The sequence below is a fragment of the Lytechinus pictus genome, chromosome 17, assembly GCF_037042905.1.
Source record: "Lytechinus pictus isolate F3 Inbred chromosome 17, Lp3.0, whole genome shotgun sequence".
NCBI lineage: Eukaryota > Metazoa > Echinodermata > Echinoidea > Temnopleuroida > Toxopneustidae > Lytechinus > Lytechinus pictus.
The window spans coordinates 28,177,899-28,200,185 of NC_087261.1; the positions used below are offsets into that span (position 1 = coordinate 28,177,899).

Genomic DNA, 22,287 nt, shown 5'->3' on the forward strand with positions numbered 1-22,287 from the left:
AGGGAACATAACTTTTTTACTTCTTGACCATTTTTTTGTGATTAAGGTATCAAATAAAAGAGCAGATATTGAACTTTTTAGGCATGTGGTTTTCTTTTTGAAATTCAGATACCCCCGGCAAATGAATTTTTGGTATCCTTTCTTCAAATTGTTTTGCTCACTCATGCTTGAATGAGGAATATTCAAAGTAATATCAGGTGAAAGAGAAAATTCTAAGCTTTACATTGCTAGGTCATTTGTATATTGTATTTGTGTTGAGGTTATGATAAATCATCGCTTAATCTCGGTTTCGTTTTTTCTGGGACGCACTGTATAGGCCAATTAAGTGTAGAAATTTGAAATCCAATTTATTTGAATATTTTAGAAATGCTTTATAAATTGTTTTCGGCAGTCCCGAATCGTCGGCTCAGCTGATAAAAAAACTGGCTAACGTGGGGGGGGGGGGGGGTGGGGTCAAGCAAATAAGAATATCTTCAGTACATATTGCCTAGATTATATACTTCTAACTAATGTAGATGATATCTGAAGGAACGTATTACTCACACGTTTGTTGTTTTCAAATGTATCAAATTGACATTTTAAAAAACTTATTAATACATTCTTGAGATATCTTAATTAATATGCAAGTATATTTATATTTTTGATGAATTATAGTATAAATGCAATACTGTCAAAATAGGTGAATGTGTGTTGATGATTGTTTTTCTATATAGCGCCCTCTGTAGAGTCATGGTGTAGTGTTGATACACACAACCACAAGTCAATCCTACTACTACTACCACAGTTTAATCACAACCACCACCATTACTGTTTACTCTCCTTCAGCATCATGGTTGTAATCATAATTACCATCGTTATCATCAGGTATCACCGTAATCATCATAATATTTATTTAAAAAAATCATTATCGTCACAACATCGTAGTTATCAGCATAATCATCATTATCATCATCATCATCATCATCATCATCATCATCGTCATCATAATAATCATCATCATTAGCAGCCGTAGCATCATCATCTTAATCGTCATCATAATTATCATCATCAGGCATCATTATCATCGGTATTATCATCGTCGTCGTCGTCATCATCGACGTCGTTGTCGTTTCCATCGTCATGAGTATGATCATCATCATTATCTTCAAGAACACTAATTGCATATGTCATTTTAATGTTCTTTTATTCAGTCATTATAATTTATTTCCACAATGACATGATGTTAATTACATGATATAGCTCGTCAAACCTCACCCATTATCATGATGTTATATTTCATCTGTATGGGATCAATGATCAAAGATTTCACAATCAGAAATTATCTTCGTTACCTCTACTACCACTACGACCATCATCGCCATCACCACCAACTCCTTCAATATTACCACCATCTTTATTTTCATCAACTTCATTTTTATCGTCATCTTTTCAGGATTACCATCATCATCATCATCGTTGTCATTATCATCATAATCATCAGCTTCATAATCACCATGATCATGATCGGCCTCTTATTCAGCGTCACCACATTCATCCTCGTCAGCGTCACCATCAATATCATCACAGTCATCATCATCCTTCTCGCCATCGTCATCATAAAGTGAAAATTAGCTTTAATTAACACCATATTCAACCTTCATACAATGCATTGCTAGACATCGTTCATCATGACAATCTAAATCCCGACAGGAAGTGATTCTTAAACAATTAATTACAATCATCTACTTGCAATTATTCACTTTACGCTGAGATTCTATGAAATTGGAGAGAGAAAACACACTATTTATTCTTTTAGACATAAATATAGAATTTATTACCACAGAGTGACGTACAAGCTCAAATAACGATTGTAATTCTTACTAGTACTGAGCATGCAATGTGTGGGTGAAAATCAGAAAAGGGGCAAACGATTTAACGCATTAGAGAGAGGGGGAGGGGGGAGGAGAAAGAGAATATAGAAGAAAGAAGGAAGAAAAAGAGGAGGAAGGAGAAGAAGATGAAGAAGAAAAGAAAGAAGAAGAGGAGGAAGGAGGAAGAGGAGGTTAGAAAATGGTAGGAGAAGGGGAAGAGATGAAGAAAAGGAAAAAGAAAATACAAGAAGAAAGAGAACGGAGTTTTAGTAAGATACAAATGAAAATCATACAATTTCTGTACATAATTATTTCAGAACGAACGAATTTTAAACACAAGACTATAGTATTTTTACAACTTATTCGTGAAAGAAAAAGCATAATAAAATTACATGAACCTTGCATTTTTAAAAACTTCGTGTTATCATGATGTTCGCTTTTACCGGCACAAACGAATCGAAGGTTTTTTTTTTACTTTCAATTATAGGCCATAAATCACGACATAATCATGCGAGGAACATCACAAAGTAACATGTTTTATTATAGATGATTAAACATTATGTCGAAAATAATAAATCAGACATTGCGTAACATTCAAAACAGGAATTAACAAAAGTGTTAATGCCAACTTGTTTATCAACAACAATTTCATCGCGAAGCATTAAGCACAAATGAAATCCATTACTAGTACAAAATTTTAACTTACGCATCAATTTTTGGAGTAATATAATTATAGTTCGCCGAAATGTCAGATTAAACAATATCAAAGTTACGACGAGATACATTTTTAATAATGGTATACACACCCTTTGATATCACTGCAAACATTTTGTTAAATTACCTTACATATTATTTTCATTACATCTGGAACCATAACAGATACAACAAACAAATATACAATTGAGCGTAACTTTATGAATTACCATTATGGCATTATTTTAAATGTTACACTAAAGTGTTAATATCCAGCGTTATCTCTTATTGGTTGCCGCTCCGACAAAGAATAAAGCCTGTTTTACGAACACGACATAAAAAAACGTTGGAATACAGTTAATAGCTTCGTGTTTATTCAAAATAAAGCACTAGTGTACCATATATAGGTCCCTGTGGAACGCCAATCGGTTCGCCTGAAAGGTATTGGTAAAAGGTTTAGCAGCATAGTGAGAGACCAAATTCATGTACAACCTGAATGTTTTCATTTTCAAACCTTCTTTGTCATATTGCCTACAGTATTCTTTGTAACAGGGTGAAATAAGATGACCTATGGATGATGACTGAACTTTTACAAAATTACTGATAGAGGAATTTTGACTTCAGTTAAACTAATTGATGTAGCCTGTTGTGATCAGGGCACATTTATCGAAAGCGCATTCTTTCCAGTCCCAATCAAACCCCTACTTTGCGTTGCGCATAATTAAAAAAAAAATCACTCAGGAGATAATCTTTACCAGCTGCCAGAAATAACTAAATTCTGTAAGAACTTAATGACATTTCTGGACACATATATATTTTACTATTTCACTTTTGATTTTATTCATGAACACATGCCTCTTTCATTTCTCATTTTATACTTAAGGTGATTAGAGAATGTAATATGTTTTATATAAAATGCTTGATTGTTTTTATTATCATTACATTGTTTTTATTATCCTTACTTGTTATCAAAGCTGGCATGTGACCACCCTTCTATCTTCACCCCTCGTCCAGGCGTGAAGTCATGCGCAAGAAAATGAATTTCAAGCTAGTCCAAAGAAATGTAGATATGAGAATGGTAAATGATGGTTCTTGGTGGAAGCAGATACTGCAGGACTACGCTAGAAGTTATTGTGTACTTTGTGTTTGGTTAGTGTGTTTTCAGTGGTGCGCATGCGTCGAAATCGATTCCCATAATTCTTTGACCTGTTATCATCCGAGCGCTACTAAACAGTATTGCAATTTCCCCCGTAAAAATAATGTCTCAAACCATATATATTTTCTTTCTCAGATCTGTAAAATAAATACTTCATTTATACTGGTCTGGCGTGTTTGATCAAGGTATATTCTTGGATTCCACGGGAAGGTATATTTCCCGTGGTCGTCGACCACGCCCGAAGCCCCGACATCGCCTAGTCCCTGATGGCGATGAGCTCGATGTCGAACAGGAGGGTGGAGTTGGGTGGGATAGTGCACAGCAGTCAAGGAAAATGATCAACTTAAACCTGAAACTAAAAATAGAAGTATAGTGAGATGAGACGTACGGGGATAGCTGGCCTCTGCATTTAAATTTATTTGTAATTGTTTACATGAATTATGTCTATATCTACTTAACTACTATACAATTGTCACCTTTGTAATTTGATCATTATGTATGTTTGATGTCATATCATTGTTATAAATTTTTGATTTTGATTTATTAATAAATGCAGAAATACCTGCTTTTTTAAATAAAGGTCAACTGTGCATAATTGCAAAAATAAATAAAGAAGAAGAAAAGAAAAGAAAAGTGAATAGAAAATATGCACAGAACAAAGGGGGGAAAATAACTGAAAGGAACAGAAGAAAACCATCAACCATCAAACACTAACCAAAGAAAATTAAAACTTAAAAACTTAAATCAAATCATAAAATATTTCAATTTTTTACAGATTTGACAATAAAGACCAACTTGACTGAACCATTAAATGCTAAACAGTGGTGATTCCGCGTGTTGAGGGGGAATAAAACCCTTTTCTACATGACAACGGAGAGAACATTAGAATATTTCATATTTCATGTGATAAAATACAAAAGAAATAGTGAGGGGGTGATGTCATCAGTCCCCTTATTTGCATACCAACCAGGATGTGTATATAACTATTTTGAGAAATTAAGTAACACTTAAAAATGTCATAACTTTCTTATTTCACATCCGATTTTGATGAAACTTTCAGTGTTGTGCTTGTTGGATTTTTCTCTTTTTATTCAAATCAACTTTTTGTTGGGATGAACTTGTGCTTCAATCATTCGATTTCTAAGAATGTATTTCAATGATTGCAACTATCCGAAATGTGTTCAAATGTTCACCAATGTTGAGCTCTAATTTTCACCTATTCAGAAACGAGGAATTGAAAAATAAGCAACTTTTAAAATGATGCACAAAGTTAATACTTCCTGTTGCTTTGAGAGCGAAAAGGTTTACCCTTAAAAAAATTACAAAAAATTTATCTAAATTGCTTACTTTCCTTTAGTGATGCCTAAATAGAACTTCATTAATATATTTCATTTTTTTATGACACCCTTAAAAATAAGCAATGAAAAATATGACAACAGTGTTAAATAAAGATTAAAATTTTCGATGGATTAATTAAAGGATATCATCCCGGATAACCATTTGCTCCGTATCCGAAATCCGGAGAACATTTCAATATTGCCCTCTCTCCAAGACTCATCTGCAAAAAACCAAGAAAATAGAAAAGAATAACGTCAATAAATTCACAGATAAAAGCAAACGAATGATAATAATATAAATGACCGACCGGCAATCAGAGGTAATCAGGGCTGAAACTGATTTATTATATATGATAAATAGATTAAACTTCACAGAGCAAAATGCTGAAAATTTCATCAAAATCTGATAACAAAATGACGATATTATTGAATTTGAAAGATTGGCAATATTTAATGAAAACGATTACATCAATTCGTCATGAATATTCATTATTAGGTGGGCTGATGATGTCATTTCCCGACTTTCCTTTTCCATATGCTATTACATGAAATCATCATTATTTCACATTTTCATACATGTGTGTGATATGTCTGCCTTATAAAAAGATATGCAAATTCCAGCGATGAATACCTACTTATTTTTTTATTCTTGGAGGACAAGATTTCAATGATTCATATAATAAATATCAAAATAACAAGTGCGGATATAATGGTAAATAATCCACCTTGCTAGGTGCTCAAGGCGCTCCTATATTACCCCGGCTAAAGCTAGTCTAGATTCCGATGCGCACATCTTTTTGAGGAATTACTTCCTGCCGGTATCCATTGTACATCACCTTGGTCGGGTGCAGCCGTGTGGAAGGAAAACACACGCGATGGCTCAATATCGAACCCATGTCCTTCAGATTGAAAGACGAGAGTCTTAACCACTAGACCACGATGCTCCCATGCCTTCATCAATTTGCTCATTGAATATTCATGAAGACTTGCATATAGGACTGTTTCACCGAAATAATGCAAATATTCAAAATGTCATAACTTCGTTATTCCTTTTCCGATTTTGATCAAATGTTATTGCATTGTTTGTCTGATCTTCATATGTTGAAATCATATAACTTTCAGTCTGGAGTACCCCTTTGAACAGCAGTAACAGCAAGCAAACACCTTCTCCCAGTGGAGCAATTATGAGCCCAAAAATTTTGAGGGGCTAGATATTGCGTATCGCGCAAAATTCATAAAATGCTGGACATTTTGATGACAAAAATCCAATTTCGTGACGAATTTTGAAATGATATTCGAAAAATATTATTTCAATTATTTCCCCCTTCTGTCTCTCCTTTTCTTTCATTTCTTCTTTTTTTTTCTCGGTCGTGAAAGCCCCCCCCCCCCCATCTGTACGCCACTGCCTTCCCCGATGTAAATGTCACACTTGGCCCGTTACTCCCTCTTGTAAAGACAGTCTACTGATTAAAGGTATTGTTTAACTTTGTGAGCAGCCGATTTAAAAAAATATCAAACCAAGATGAAACATTTGTACAAGTGCATGTATTAGAACTAATAAACCCTGAAAACAACCATTATTGAGAATGAAAAGCTAAAACTACAAGGCAAACCCCGATTTTGTAAATAGGCGTCTTATAGACGCCTAAATAGTACACATAAGTGTATGGGATGAAATTTAGATGGTGTTTTCGGTCACTTTATATTTCAATTTTTGAAGCACTAAATAATTTTTTTCGAACGCAATTTTTTCTGGGCTTCATTTTTGTAACATATCACAGACACAGGTAGCTCAGATTTGTTAAAGTCAAACCAATGCTAACCAATCACTTTAAAAACAGTCGCGGTAATACAATAGCGATATAGGTTTAATTTCGTTTCTGAAATGCAATCTCTTCGTAGTATTGATTTCAAAATGTATTCATCCCAATTCGATTCCTGTTTCAGTCCCACGTACAAGATATGCTGTGTATCGGGTGAACTCCTGTCTGACCTTAACATCCATGTAGAAAGGCACAGAGGTTTGTCAAACGAAACGTGCCCCAATAGAAACAGTGATGATGATTAGAATGATGATGATGATGATGATGATGAAAACGATGGTGATGATGATGATAATAACAATAATAAAAATGATAATAGTATTAATGATAGTATTAATGATAACAATGATAATGATAATAATGATAATAGTCATAGTGATGAAAATAGGCTAAAATAATAATAATGATAATAATGATAATGATGATGATGCTGATAATAATAACGATAGTAATAATCACTAATAATTATGATTATAATTACAACGGTAATAATAATAATGATAATTATTGTCATTATTCAAATATTATGGGGAATTCTTTTGTCGTTTCTCATTGTTAAAGAAATTCCCCTAACTTCGACCCGATTCCCTTTAACGTCTCATGAACCTATTCTTAACGGATTGAAATATTTCTTTGTCGATTCCCCCTCTTTTAAACAGACTACTACTACTACTACTACTACTACTACTACTACTACTACTACTACTACTACTACTACTACTACTACTACTACTACTACTACTCCTACTACTACTACTACTACTACTACTACTACTACTGCTACTTCTACTACTACTACTACTACTACTACTACCACCACTACTACCACTACTACCACTTCTACCACTACTACTACTACTACTACTACTACTACTACTACTACTACTACTACTACTACTACTGCTGCTGCTGCTGCTGCTTCTACAACAACAACAACTACGACTACTACTACTTCTACAACTATACTTCTACTACTACTATACTACTTCTACTACTACTACTACTACTACTACTACTACTACTACTACTACTACTACTACTACTACTACTACTACTACTACTACTACTACTACTTATACTACTATTACATCATACTACATCTACTATTAAACAACGTTGTATAACAATTCTAAACAGAGTTTTTACTGTTTTCTTATCCCTCCCTTTTCCTCTTCTATTTACACTATACTTGAAAGATTATAGGGCGATAGCGCCGCCCCTTGCCCAGGGCCCCGTCTAACAAAAAGTTGGAATTGACCCGATCAACCAAAACTATGGAAAGCCAGCAACGCCAATATCTTAACTGCATGCATGTTTATTCAAAATATTTTCTAGATGCAGTATGATGGATATTCCTACATTCGTTTGTTGTCTTGACAACTTCAATTCGTTCATCTTTGTATACAGAGGACATTGTGCAAACTTCCTGTGGGGGGGGGGGGGGGGGGGACTTATGAAATTGATGGATTTCCATATAGTTGAGGTTTATCGGATCAATTATGGTTACTCTTATAAGAAGGGGCCAGGTTTAAGGGCGGGGTTCACCCTGACGAAATATTTATTGTAAAAATAGCAGAAAATTGTAACAAAAATATTGGTGAAGGTTTGAGGGAAATCCATTAAAGATTAAGAAAGTTATTAGAATCTTAAGTTTTTGATTTGTGACGTCATATGCGAGCAACTGTCTTATGTAATATGTAATATTAAGTGCATATATTTCAATTTCTAATGGTTCATGATGGACCAAAAATTGTCTTCTTTCAGAAGCGGGTGTGAAAAAATTTGTCCGTTGATATACTAAAGGCACAATAAAATGCATTGTTATTTTTTTGAGAAAATGACATTTCATTGATGTTTTAAATTCACGATACATTTGAAGCTGATCACCTGTGATGTCACAAATCAATAAATTACAAATCTAACAACTTTTTACATCTCTGATGGATTTTCCTTGAATCTTTACTAATATTTTTTGTTATTTTTTTTTCTGTTATTTTTACAAGAAACTTTTGTAAAGGTGAACTTCCCCTGTAAGAAAATAATGCAAGAATGTTACTCACCTGTGCCACGCCCACGTCCCATCCTTTGATGACCTCACCTTGACCTAATTTGAATTCAAAAGGCGCATGAATGTTTTTTCTTGAGTTATCGAATTCCGTCCCATCTAGAAGAGTACCTGCAAAAAAAGAAAGATGAGCTAGCGCTTTGTGAATCCTGCGTTGTACCAAAAGATACAAAGATTAATGAACAAATAACTGTTTTATTTATTGTGTTTTTTTTTTATTTGGGTCAAAATTTTACTAATCTGCTTCATTAATTATTTTCTTTTCAATTGAAAAAACTTATTATTTGGGTAGCATTTCTTTTAATTATGATATATAAAACAATTTTGTAAATTCTTCGTCGGTAAAGTAGACCAATTCGGTTTGGATGCGGTATTTTATGGTAATTTCTAAATAGGGGGGGGGGGGGGCTTCATCTTCTTTCTATTCATCCTCAATCGAGGCACTTTATTGTCCACAATAGGGCAATGCCATAAAATAATGAACCTTTTTGTCCATCCGACCTCAATTTTTGTCAAGTTTTACTTTATAAACTGGCCCAATCATGGTCATACAAGAGCATTACAGAATGTCAAAAGAAGAAAAAATCAGAGACAGAATGTTCTTTAAAGGCGACCGCACACCTTACGATTGGTCTGCGACCCGATTTCAGAATAAATTGTAGTAGAATTTGATGCTAACATTGAGACTTGGAATATCTTACTGTGTAATGTTCGAAATCATCGTACGAATACCTATGTTCAAATCTGTAACTTTACTATCATCCTTCTTAGAATAAAAGCGAATTTAGTATCTAGTCGTAATGACGTCATAGCAGTCGTAGGATTGGCTACGATTTGAAACTGATTTGGCCTTTACTCCAAAATAAAGGCTTGCAATATATCAAAATGGTTATATTAGCATTCTTTTAATTAACTTAAACATCAAATAAAATTATATGTTCCATTCACATTTTCAGAAAATGAGCAAAATGCGATTTGTTCCAAAATCGGATCGCGAACAGTCGTAAGGTGTGCGGTAGCCTTTATTCTTCTTTGGAAGCCCCCCCCCCCCCCCAGTTATGGCCGTAATAAATTGCAGTGATCTAAAGTCGGATTCATCTATATACCATTGATCTTTATTGTTTACAAAGGAATAAATGCATAAAGCCCCCATCACACTTATTCGGAATCAGCAGGAATCAAGCAGAAGCTGGAAAGAAAAAAATATTCAAAAAATCTAAAAAATGTTGGGAGGAACTTATGAATTCACCAAACTGGAGTTGAAATTCAGTAAATTGACCAGGTGTATCATCATACACTAGTCAAAATGAACCGCAATGGAGTCAGATTGATAATTCGTGCTACGTTCTTGGACATTCTAGGGGCATTCTAAATATCCTGACTGCATTCTGAGTGCATTCGAAATATTTTTGTCATTTCTTTTGGCCGTCCCGAAGGTTTTGGTCATGTTCAAAACATTCGAGGGATATTTTCGAACGGTGTTCGAAGTAGATTTAAATGACCAACTGGTGGTCAAACAATAGTCCTTTCATTCAGGCCAATTCTGCTTGATTCGGAATAAGTGTGATGGGGGCTTAAGCATTACATGACAATAATTTACGACATTGCTGACGTTCCGTTGTGTTGAGAATGATTGTATAAAACTCTCTTTCCGAAGACTGGGCCTGTTTGTAAGGTAATGAGTAATTTTACAAACAACGAATTTATGAATACTCCCATGAGTATACACATCAACAACAACAACAACAATAATAATAATCATAATAATAATAATAATAATAATGATACTACTACTACTACGACTACTACTACTACTAATAATAATGATAGTAATAATAGTAATAATAATAATAATAATAATAATACTAATAATGATAATAATAATAATGATAGCACTAATAATAATGATATCAATAGAAATGATAATGATAATGATAATAAAAATAATAATAAAAATAATAGTGATATTTTATTGAGCGCACGTATCGTCCAGAAACGCTCATGGCGCTAGGCGCAGCAACAGTTCCTTTGGATATAAATATTTTATATATACATATAAACAACTACAAAATATACATAAAGTCTACAAAGAAATCTTAAATCACAAAAAGTACAGTCTTGCATCATCACCACTGAAATTCCCAGCTACTTCCTGGTGCCTGTTGCATAAAACTTTTTACCTGAGAAAACTCTGGTAAAAACTGAAAACTAAGGTTAGTCTGATTTCTGCCATTGACTTTAACACAGGGCAAAAACTCCGGTAAAAACAACCTGAGTTTTCTCAGGTAAAAAGTTTTATGCAACGGGCCCCTGGTGGGGCCTGGTGCCCTTGTGCTTGCTGCTCCGTTCACCGACAATTAAAATCTAACGAAAATGATGCTCACATACACGCAGAAGCAAACATATCAATTTTATCGTTCACATTTGTCTAAGCAAGTAAGAAAACACACCATTAATTATGATGTGTTTTCTTTTAATTCAGAAAGAAATGTGTTTTTAGCATTAGCATTATCAAAATTATTGAAATTGATTAACGGAGGACTTAAACTACAAAAATCACAACTGCTCACCTATGTAATGAACAACACACGTTTCGCCAGCCTTAGGGTATTTCCTTCCTATAAAACAAACAAACAAATAAATAAAACTAGTAAACAACTGTTTGGTTGGAGAAGGCATTTTCCCAAAACGCTTAGTCAATTAATTTCATAAAATAATGATTATCAAAATAAACTGAAAATACTTGCTTGGAATTGAGAGAGAAAGAGGGGGCGAGAGCGAGGAGGGGGGGGGGGGGGGCGAGAGAGAAAGTAAGAGAAAGAGGGGGAAGAAGGTAGAGGGAGGGGGGAGGAGGAAGAGACAGTTGGGGGTTGATTGGTGCATGCCGCATGACGACAAAACCTCGGAACCACGAACATTATTTTCTTCTTTCTTTTGTTTAAATTGAATACCCCCTTCCTCCCCCAACCCATACAGACCCAAAGTATGTCACCGTAGGCATCAGACATAACGACGTATGTGAGAGAGATCAGTGATAGGGCGAATGAATGATATCCTCACACAGAGACGTGTATCATGTTTGATAGATGCAACAGACCACGTACTGGTGATAGCAATAACATCCTAGTATATATACAACCCATCAGTAAACCATGCACGACGCCCCTTCACTCTATAATCAAAATTATATGTGAATAACACAATTCATTAGTCGTACATCCTTCATAAAGGAACCAAATATCTTAAAATCTCCTCTTATAAAGGTATACATTTTAATGAGGGGGGGGGGGGGTGGGTAGGTGGGTGGGTGACAAAAATGAAAAATAAGTGTTCTATAACAGTAGGATTGGTTAATCAAATATTTAGTTCAATTGAAAATCACAAGGAATCAATATCCAAAAATGTTAATATTGGAAGTAGAAGTAGACCAAGAAATAGAAATGACAGACGTAGTAGTAAAAGTATTAGCAGTAGTAGTAAAAGTAGAAGTAGATTTAGAAGTAGTAGTAGAAGTAATAGTAGAGGAAGACATAGAAGTATAGTAGACGTAGAAGTATTATACGTAGAAGTAGTAGCAGTAGTAGAAGTATTAGTAGCAGTAGTAGTAGAAGTAGAAGAATTAGAAGTAAATAAAAGTAGAAGTATAGTAGAAGAAGAAGAAGAAGTAGTAGTAGTTGTAGTTGCAGCAATAGTAGTAGCAGTAGAAGTAGAAGAAATAGAAGTAGATAGAAGTAGAAGTATTAGTAGAAGAAGTAGTCGTCGTCGTCGTCGTAGTAGTAGTAGTAGCAGTGGTATTAGTAATAGAAGCAGTAGTAGTAGTAGTAGTAGTAGTAGTAGTAGTAGTAGTAGTAGTAGTAGTAGTAGTAGTAGTATGTAGCAGTAGTATGGTAGTAGTAGTAGTAGTAGTAGTAGTAGTAGTAGTAGTAGTAGTAGTAGTAGTAGTAGTAGTAGTATGTAGCAGTAGTATGGTAGTAGTAGTAGTAGTAGTAGTAGTAGTAGTAGTAGTAGTAGTAGTAGTAGTAGTAGTAGTAGAAGTAGTAGTAGTAGAAGTAGTAGTAGTAGTAGTAGTAGTAGTAGTAGTAGTAGTAGTAGTAGTAGCAGCAGTTGTAGTAGTAGTAGTAGTAGTAGTAGTAGAAGTAGTAGTAGTAGTAGTAGTAGTAGTAGTAGTAGTAGTAGTAGTAGTAGCAGCAGTAGTAGTAGTAGTAGTAGTAGTAGTAGTAGTAGTAGTAGTAGTAGTAGTAGTAGTAGTAGTAGTAGTAGTAGTAGTAGGAGTAGTAGAGTTAGGAGAAGTAGTAGAAGAAGTACAGTAGAAATAGAAATAGAAGTAATAGGAATAGTAAGAAGTAGACGTATAATTACTAAAGAAGAAAAAAAAGTTAAGGTAGATTTAGAAAATTGATGCTTTACATAGAGCCGAGGATGTAATAGTAAATAAAAGTTCAATTGAGTTGTGGCAAAAGAACGAGTAAGATAGTTGCCTTGCATTCTCGAGTGTGTAAATCTTAATGATTAATTAAGAAAGTATCATTAAAAAATATGATGAAAATGGTGTTTAACTTTCAAAGAGGTGTTTCTATCAGAAGTCATTCTTTAAAAAAATATTTAAAAAGTTCTTTAAAAGGAATTTTGATGGAAAATAATATAGAAGAAATGTTTTTGTCGTATGAAGTTATTTTCTTATTTGTTTTGCAAAAATGATCAATGCCTGAACATATAATTTGAGAAACATATAAATTACAGTATAATTCTTCGTTACATACAGAAATGTAATAAAGGAGGATGCTCATAATCGTTGAATCTAATTGCAATGCGAATGTAAAATTACACAAGTAAATGTTGGCGCGCAGAGATGGAGTAAATAAACATGTAAATAAAACCTCCCAAAATCTCCCAAAGGTTATGCATCAATAAACAGTTTCTGGTTATTTGGGGGTTTATCTGTGTATATCGGTATAGGCCTTATAGGCCTACACATGAAATAGCCCCTTGTTTTATTCTTATATGGGAGGAAGGGGCCTCTCTCTTGACATACCAATCAAGCCCTACGTGGTGTCAGATGTTACACCAACAAGGCGGGCGCAAATCCAACATTCAATCCCGCCAAATAATTCTTGCAGACGACAAGCATGCCAGTTATCGTGCTATCGTCTCCCGATACCAGCGATTGCCCAATAAAATATATGTTGCTGAATACATTCGATGAAATAAACCTGCATGAAAATATAATGAATAAAAAATTGGGAAGATATTTGTAGATCTTACCGTCTCCCGCCCTTTGTATTTTCTTTTCCAAGGTCATGGCGGCGATGATAGAGATCCCTGGCGCTATGCCGGTAAGTCCTCACGCAGAAAACTCTCTGGATCCGAGTCCAGGAGGGGTTCGCTGTTACTCGGCCTCAGGTCACTCGCAAACCGGAGACACACACTTGCCAGCAAGGCTATGATGATTCCAGTCAGTTCTGAGATGCGTGGCCTTCGCCCAAGACGCGCGGAGGAGGTGTTGGAGAATTATCCCGTATCTCGCTTGTGAATCAATTAACTCATACTGTTCCCTCATATCGTCAAAGCGACATGCCAGGTTAAAATAATCCAACTGAGCGTCTTGACGCGAGGCGGGTCTAGTTTGTTGAAACTATGCAGGCTATGCAAGTTGGGGGTCTTTCCGCGAGTGACTGTTTTCATTTGGACACAGATACAACACGAAGAAAGAGCATCGATCTTGGAGTCAAATGTCCATGCCATCCCTGTCTCTCGGCAGAGCTTGGCCCGCGCTAAATGGAGGATAGCAATGTACATCCTCGGGTTGGATGCATCAGGGGCGGATCCAAGAAGAATTTTGTGGTTCGATGGGGGCGGGCATCATTCGGACAGAAACACTTCCCGAAGTGCCCTTTGGAAACACTGTTTGAAATAGGCGGCCTGTTGTGTTCTAATAAAATCCGGTGATTACCCGATTTTGGAGATAGGGGACAGGCCGGGGCAAGCTTCCTACAGGCTTTTGACTCTCCCCCTCCCCCGCGCTGAAACGCATGCATTACATATGTCACTCTACAAATTCCAACCATCTGACCCCCCCCCCCCTTCTTTAACATGAACAGGTGCGTATCGATAAAATTGAGTAAAGAATGCTCGGCAAGCACCTTTGCCCCTCTCTCTTCTAACGTGGACCTAGATACGCCTTAAAGTGTCAAGTTTTCAAGAGCGGGGGTATAGCATTGCAATAGATGTAAGGAGGCATGTTTCCAACTAACGAAGGGGGAGACAAGAGGGAAAGGTCGTTTGGCCTACTGTCAAGGAAGTCTTTGGAACAACCTTGATCGAGGAAGAAGGAGGGGCGGAGCAAGTGCCCTCTGAGAGAATTTTGATGGCTTTTTCAAAATATTTTCTCCCCTCATTTTTTTTACGTGAAATTGCTCCCGAAAAGGGAAGTGACCTTTGACCTACATATATTTTTGTTCGCTGTCAGTTTTTTTTTTATATATATATTTATTTTTTTATTGAAACAAATCAAACCCAAATTATTATTGCTAGTTTCGAGTTTCTGTTTCTGTTTGTGTTTATGGTAACTCCCGTAGGAACTCGACATGACAGCATTTTGCTGGTAAACGCCAAGCTGGTATATAACCAATTACCTAGGAAACATTTTACGTCTAGGTTAATCAGTCATAGTGGCTGACCTTATAGACGACAGATATTACTCTCGGGCCTTTTTATCAAAGTGGGGACAATGGCAGAGTGGGGATTCGAACTCACAACCTTGTGATTATGAGTCCAATGCTCTAACCACTGGACCACACGCACCAGTTACTTGCAAACAGGTAGTAACAAAGCCGAAAAGCAAAATACCTATCTAAATGGATCCAAACCGTATTCTTCTCAAAGCAATCATTAATTTTGACCAGCAGATGGAATGTTGTCAAGATTATAAATAGCACCAATGCATGTGTATGTGTGTGTTTTTTGTTTTTTGTTTATGTTTTATATTATAAGACATAATGTATCAATCATAATTATGGGGCCGCCCTTAAACATGCCATCCGAAAGACATGACAAAGGGCTGGAATCTCTGACTTCTTAAGTTAGTTCGGAACTTTAATATGCACACCGCAACATTAGTTTGTATAAATTACTCAGAAATTATTATGATATATTTATGATTTTATGATATTTTTTAATCAAAGGATCTAAAAAGATGCACTTCGCAACATTCAATTCAGCAAGAAGCAAGAAAAGGATATAGGCCTATGGTATGAAATTCAACGTTCATACGAAATTAAATCCTTCGGAGGGGCTACATTTTGATCGGACGATAATAGGACGCCAACGATCGGGAAAAGTATATACTTCAGTGGTAGATACTATAGGCCTTATGATATATATATATGTTCTCGTTTTTACCGAACAATGTAAAAACAATTTAGTACAAATAACAACCCCCTCGCCACTTTATTTCAGTAAAAATGGGGGAATCATCGACCAACGATCGGGAAAAGTATATACTTCAGTCTGTGATAGATACTAGAGGCCTTATGATATATATATATATATATATATGTTTTCGTTTTTACCGAACAATATCAAACACAATTAAGTACAAATAACAACCCCCTCGCCACTTTATTTCAGTAAAAATGGAAAAAAAAATCATCGACCAACGATCGGGAAAAGTATAAACTTCAGTGATAGATACTAGAGGCCTTATGATATGTATATATATGTTTTCGTTTTTACCGAACAATATTAAAAACAATTTAGTACAAATAACAACCCCCTCGCCACTTTATTTCAGTAAAAATGGGGGAATCATCGACCAACGATCGGGAAAAGTATATACTTCAGTCTGTGATAGATACTAGAGGCCTTATGATATATATATATATATATATATATGTTTTCGTTTTTACCGAACAATATCAAACACAATTAAGTACAAATAACAACCCCCCCGCTACTTTATTTCAGTAAAAATTGAAAAAAAAATCATCGACCAACGATCGGGAAAAGTATAAACTTCAGCGATAGATACTAGAGGCCTTATGATATGTATATATATGTTTTCGTTTTTACCGAACAATATTAAAAACAATTAAGTACAAATAACAACCCCTCGCCACTTTATTTCAGTAAAAATGGGGGGGGGGGAGGAATCATCGACCAACGATCGGGAAAAGTATAAACTTCAGTGATAGATACTAGAGGTCTTATGATATATAATAATAATAATAATAATAATATCCAATTTTTATAAAGCGCTTTTCCCAGAATGGCTCAAAGCGCGTTACAGCATATTATTACCCCGGTCATTGGATTCATTTCAATCCCGCACGAAAAGTGCACAATTTCCACTCCCTGGGGAGCATTCCTTGCATTCATCGCAGCCTCATTATGGCGCTGGCAAAATCAAATATATAATTTTTATATATGTTTTCGTTTTTACCGAACAATATCAACAACAATTAAGTACAAATAACAACCCCTCGCCACTTTATTTCAGTAAAAATGGGGGGGGGGGGGAATCATCGACCAGTTACCCCCATAACATTCCCCCTCTCATCTCCGTTTTGCCAATGTCTTTACCCCTAAACATCACTCTTCCCAAGGGTGGTCCGACTTTCGTGTTAGTATGTCATGCTGTTTAAATAATGTGCTCCCAGACAGTCATGTTGTCACGCTGTCAATGTGTCATGTCCATATTCAAATTCTTTATTCCCCAGTAGAAATGTTACGAGTATATGATAGCTTTTCTATCTTGCGGGGCGGGCATGGTCGGGTGCAGTGGCGGAAGGGGGGGGGGGGGGGGGCTTGCCCGACTTCAATGCCATTGGCGTGAACAATTAGGGTTATTTTGACATGATTAAAGGGATGGTCCGGGCTGAAAATATTTATATCTTAATAAATAACGTAGAATTCACTGAGCAAAATGCTCAAAATTTCATCAAAATCGGATAACAAATAATATAGTTATTGAAATCTAAAGTTTAGCAATATGTTGTAAAAACAGTTGTATGCACATCGTCACAAATGTCACATCCCACTTTCTTTTTTCTAATGTTGTTACATGAAATCACAATTGTTTCATTTTTTTCATGCACTGTGTCAATGATATGTCTCCCTTATAATAAAATAAGTTGCAGCAATAAATATCTAATGCACTAAAATAGTTTTGAATAAATTTTCTTTAGTTCTTGAAGGAAAAAATATTGAATGAACCTAATTTCATATAATAAAATACAAAAGAACAAGAGATAATAATTATGACATCATCAGTTTGCTCATGGAATATTCATGAATACATGGCTTGCCTAGAACTGTTTCACCGGAATAACGCAAATCTTTAAAATGCCATAACTTTGTTATTCCTTGTCCGATTTTGATCAAATTTTCAGTGTATTGTTTGTCTGATTTTTCTCTTTCTGTTCAAATCACATTATTTTCAATCTGGAGTACCCTTTCAAGATCAGTCGGTTCGCTAACTCGCTGATATTATATTCTTGAACATATTCACAACCATGCTTGTATAGCCTCGTTGCATATGAGACATATCGCCCACGTCTCGTGCACCAACACCATATATAAATATATATTATATATATATATATATATATATATATATATATATATATATATATATATATATATATATATATATATATATATATATATATATATATATATATATATAAGATAAAGATAAGATAAGATTATAAGATTGATTTTATTTATACACGTTTAAAAAGCCCAAACAGTTCACAGACTGATTTCCATTGGGGCCGTGTGGAACATAATATACAATTGACATATAGTAAACATTTTAAAACCAGTGTTTAACGAACAATATATATGAAAAAAATATGTTAACCTAAACAGAAGCATCAATGCAATATTACAAAGGAATCATAGAAAGGTGAAGAGGAGGAGAGGAGAAGAAGAAAAGGAAGAAGAAGAATAGAAAAGGGAGAAGGAGAAGAAAAAGACAACGGAGAAGAAAACAGAAGAAGAAAAGAAGAAAAGGAATAATAATGATAATAAGAAGAAGACAAAAAAATGATATACCGTTCTTAAAAACATCAATAATATATTAAATGAAATATCTATCGGTAATTCGAACAAAGCGGTGCATACAAGGTAATAGTAAATGTGAACATGAAAAAGTAACAAAATACAAGGTGAATAAAACAACCGTAGAGAGAAAAGTTAAATTTTCGCCCATAGGGCATCATCAGGAAAATCATATTCATATTCGTCGTGTTATATATATATAATATGTGACTTTCCTTCCCCTTTCCTTTGAGGCCTTTATCAATTTCACGCTCTAAGCTTAAGATGAAGGTCTCCCACATTTCAAAATGTATTATGTCGATATATGTATATATATTTTTTTTTTCTGCTATTTGTTTTTATAATTAAAAAAAAGAAATTTCTCAGGTATAAATATATTTCAATTAGATTGTATATATGCATATGTTATTAATTATGTCATTTGCTTATTATGTTATACTAGGAAAAAAAATGATTACACTTGTATATACTTTTGTTATTGGAATGTGAAAATAAATAAATCAAATCAAATCAAATATATATAACACGACGGAAATTATAATCATTTCAAAGCAATGCATACAAGAAAATATGAACTAAAGTGAAATCCTCAATAGCTAGAAGAGAAAGTGAATAGGCCTACAAATTATGCCGGAATAAGGATTACCCCCCCCCCCCAAAAAAAAAGAACTCAGACAAATTAACAAAATCCATATCTCAGTCAATCTGGTTCACTTGGAACAAAGTTGCGTTGGTTTCTTAAATTATTGTTTTTCTTCAATCTGCTTATGCCCCCTTAAAGATAAAAACCTTTCACCCACCTGCGCAGCACTCCTTAATCGATAAATGAACTCAAACTCATGGGGAAGCACCAGGCGGGACAACGGGTACCCCTTCGTAGGCTTTACGATGACAATGGTCCTCATAATACGGTGCTAAGAAAGTGGGGGTCATATATTATGTATCTGGTTGTTCTTTCTTCATTTCGATCCAGGAATAGAATCGTCAAGATCGCCTGAGGGGAGTTAATCGAGTCTTTATTTAACTGTTTTGTCCTTAAAGCCCGTCCGAAGCTTTGATATAGTGCGAATTATACTCGAGTATAATCTATTGTTCCAATATTACAGAAGTTGACTGGTATAGTCACTAGCATACCTAAGGGGGGCAGGGGAGCATACTGCCCCTTCCTGACGAGTCACAAGCAAAAACTAGAAGCGAAAAAGGGAAAGAAAAAGAAAAGAGGAAAAGGAAATAGAGAAAAAAAGGAGGAAGGGGAAAAAGAAGAAAGAGTTTAAGAGAAAGGGAAAACAAAAACTGGACTGCAGATTGTCGGAAAATATGATACACTATCGGGCACACGGGGCTGTTCCAACTGATTCGGTTTTTTAGTTCCACCATCTTTGTCGGTAAATGTCAATTAAACTGTACACTTTTATCGGTAGATTGTGATTTTTACGCAATGCGACTTTATAGCTCTCTGTACCGATAGTGATGACGGACTGGGCTGACCAAGGACAGGAAAAAAGTAGAGAACAACTTTTAGGTAATATAATTATAACAATAAAAATTTCGCTCGCGCTACGCGCTCGCATCAATTTTTTAGTTGGATACCTAAGATGAATGTCTAGTTTTCAGGTTGAAATATCACAAATTTTCAGCTCGCACTTCGCGCTCGCGTCAATTGATTAGTTAGAAACCAATTTGCTCACGGTTACAAAAAGTGCTTATAATATCCAGTTCTTAGGCCGGAATATCAACAATTTCAGCTCGCGCTTCGTGCTCACATAACTATCCATCCTGTTAATAGTTAAATGAAGTGCTTAGAAAGTCCGGTTTGTAGGTCGGAATATAAGAAATAAAAAATATCAAAAATATATAATTAGAAACCAATTTGTTCACGGTTACAAAAATTGCTTAGATCGAATATCAAGTTCTTAGGTCGGAATATCAAAAATTTCCGCTCGAACTTCGCAGTCGCATAAAATTCCATTCTGTTCAGACTTAAATGAAGTGCTTAGAATGTAAAGTTTTCAGGTCGAAATATCAAAGATTTTCAGCTCGCGCTTCGCGCTCACACCAATTAATTGTTTTTAACTACCATCTTGTTCATAGTTTAAAAAAAAGGTGCTTAGAATGTTCACTTTTTAGGGGGGAATATCTAAAATTTTCAGCTCGCTCTTTGCGCTCGCACCAATTAATTGTTCAGTTAGAAACCAATTTGTTCATGGTTACTAAAATTGTTTAGAATATCCAGTTCTTAAGTCGGAATATCAAAAGTTTTAGCTGTTTAGATACCCATCCTGTAAAACTGCTTAGAATGTCTAGTGTCCAGATAGGAATATCAAATTTTTTAGCTCGCGCTTCGCGCTCGCATAATTTATTAAGGAAGATACCCATCCTATTCATAAGTAAGTGCACAAAATGTATCGTGTTTGGTCTAAATTTCTAAAAAAAATTCAGCTCGCGCTTCGCGCTCGCAATTATCATTTTTTAATATTATTTTAAAACTGTGAAGTTGATATTTGGGCAATGATTATCAGCCCCCCTTGAAAAAAATTGTGCCTATACGTCCATGCCTACTACCCCCCGCCTTGCTCATCCTTGTCGCTTCCCCCCCCCCCTGACGAAATATGTCAGGTACGCCATTGCTGGTAGTCATGCTTTCGCAGAGATTTACTAAATCGTTAACTATATACGCTTTGAAGATTCTGAAATAATTCTTCTTGTTACCATCCATCTTCCTTCGTCCCAACTATATCTCTTGGTGTCCTTCAACAAAAGAGCCTTGTACGGTATATAATTGCAATTATCATGCAATTAAAATAAAATAGGGCTATATGGAATAAAATGAATAGAAAATGATTTGCAATTCACGATAATTATTCAAGCAGGAACAAATGTATTTTTGTAAAAGATGAAATATAAGTGTTATGAAGATGAGTTTTTTTGTGTGTGTTTAGAATCCGTTTTACTAAGTCTTGTTTTATATTTTCATGACAATCATTTCTCCGACATTCTAATTTAAAACGTTGAATAATCAGAATGTATCTCTGCCCGGATTGGGATTCGTGTATAGTTACAAGAAGTGAAGGAGAGAAAGAGAGAGAGAGAGAGAGGGGGGGGGGGGAGGGGGGTTACTTTAAACCATCTAATGCTACACAATATGATTACAAATACAATATTGCAATAGTCTGGATATAACACTAGTAGTCCCAAAAGTTAACATTTTTTGCCCAGCAAAAGTTTTTTCGAAGTTAACTTTTGATTGGCAAAAGCATTAATTTTCGGATTTTTTTTTTAATCACCGTATGAAGCCATTACATGA

The 22,287-nt window shown here is 35.0% G+C and overlaps 1 protein-coding gene across 1 annotated transcript; it reads right to left on the reverse strand.

The window, feature by feature from the left end:
- Positions 1-1,782: 1,782 nt before the first annotated feature.
- LOC129280645 (peptidyl-prolyl cis-trans isomerase FKBP1A-like) lies at positions 1,783-14,701 on the reverse strand. The gene is made up of 5 exons (XM_054916667.2): positions 14,187-14,701; positions 11,495-11,542; positions 8,920-9,035; positions 5,184-5,257; positions 1,783-4,013 (listed from the first exon to the last, which is right to left on the reverse strand). The coding sequence occupies exons 1-5, from the start codon at positions 14,221-14,223 to the stop codon at positions 3,956-3,958; spliced, it is 333 nt and encodes a 110-aa protein (XP_054772642.1). The 5' UTR covers positions 14,224-14,701; the 3' UTR covers positions 1,783-3,955.
- Between the last annotated feature and the right edge of the window lie 7,586 nt (positions 14,702-22,287).

Coding starts and splice junctions, on each gene's coding strand:
- LOC129280645 (XM_054916667.2), bottom strand. CDS start 14,223: ATGACCTTGGAAAAGAAAATACAAAGGGCGGGAGACG. Junction 9,036..11,494: donor GTGTGTTGTTCATTACATAG/GTGAGCAGTTGT, acceptor CTTTTTTTGCAG/GTACTCTTCTAGATGGGACG. Junction 4,014..5,183: donor GCAAATGGTTATCCGGGATG/ATATCCTTTAAT, acceptor ACTGCTGTGCAC/TATCCCACCCAACTCCACCC.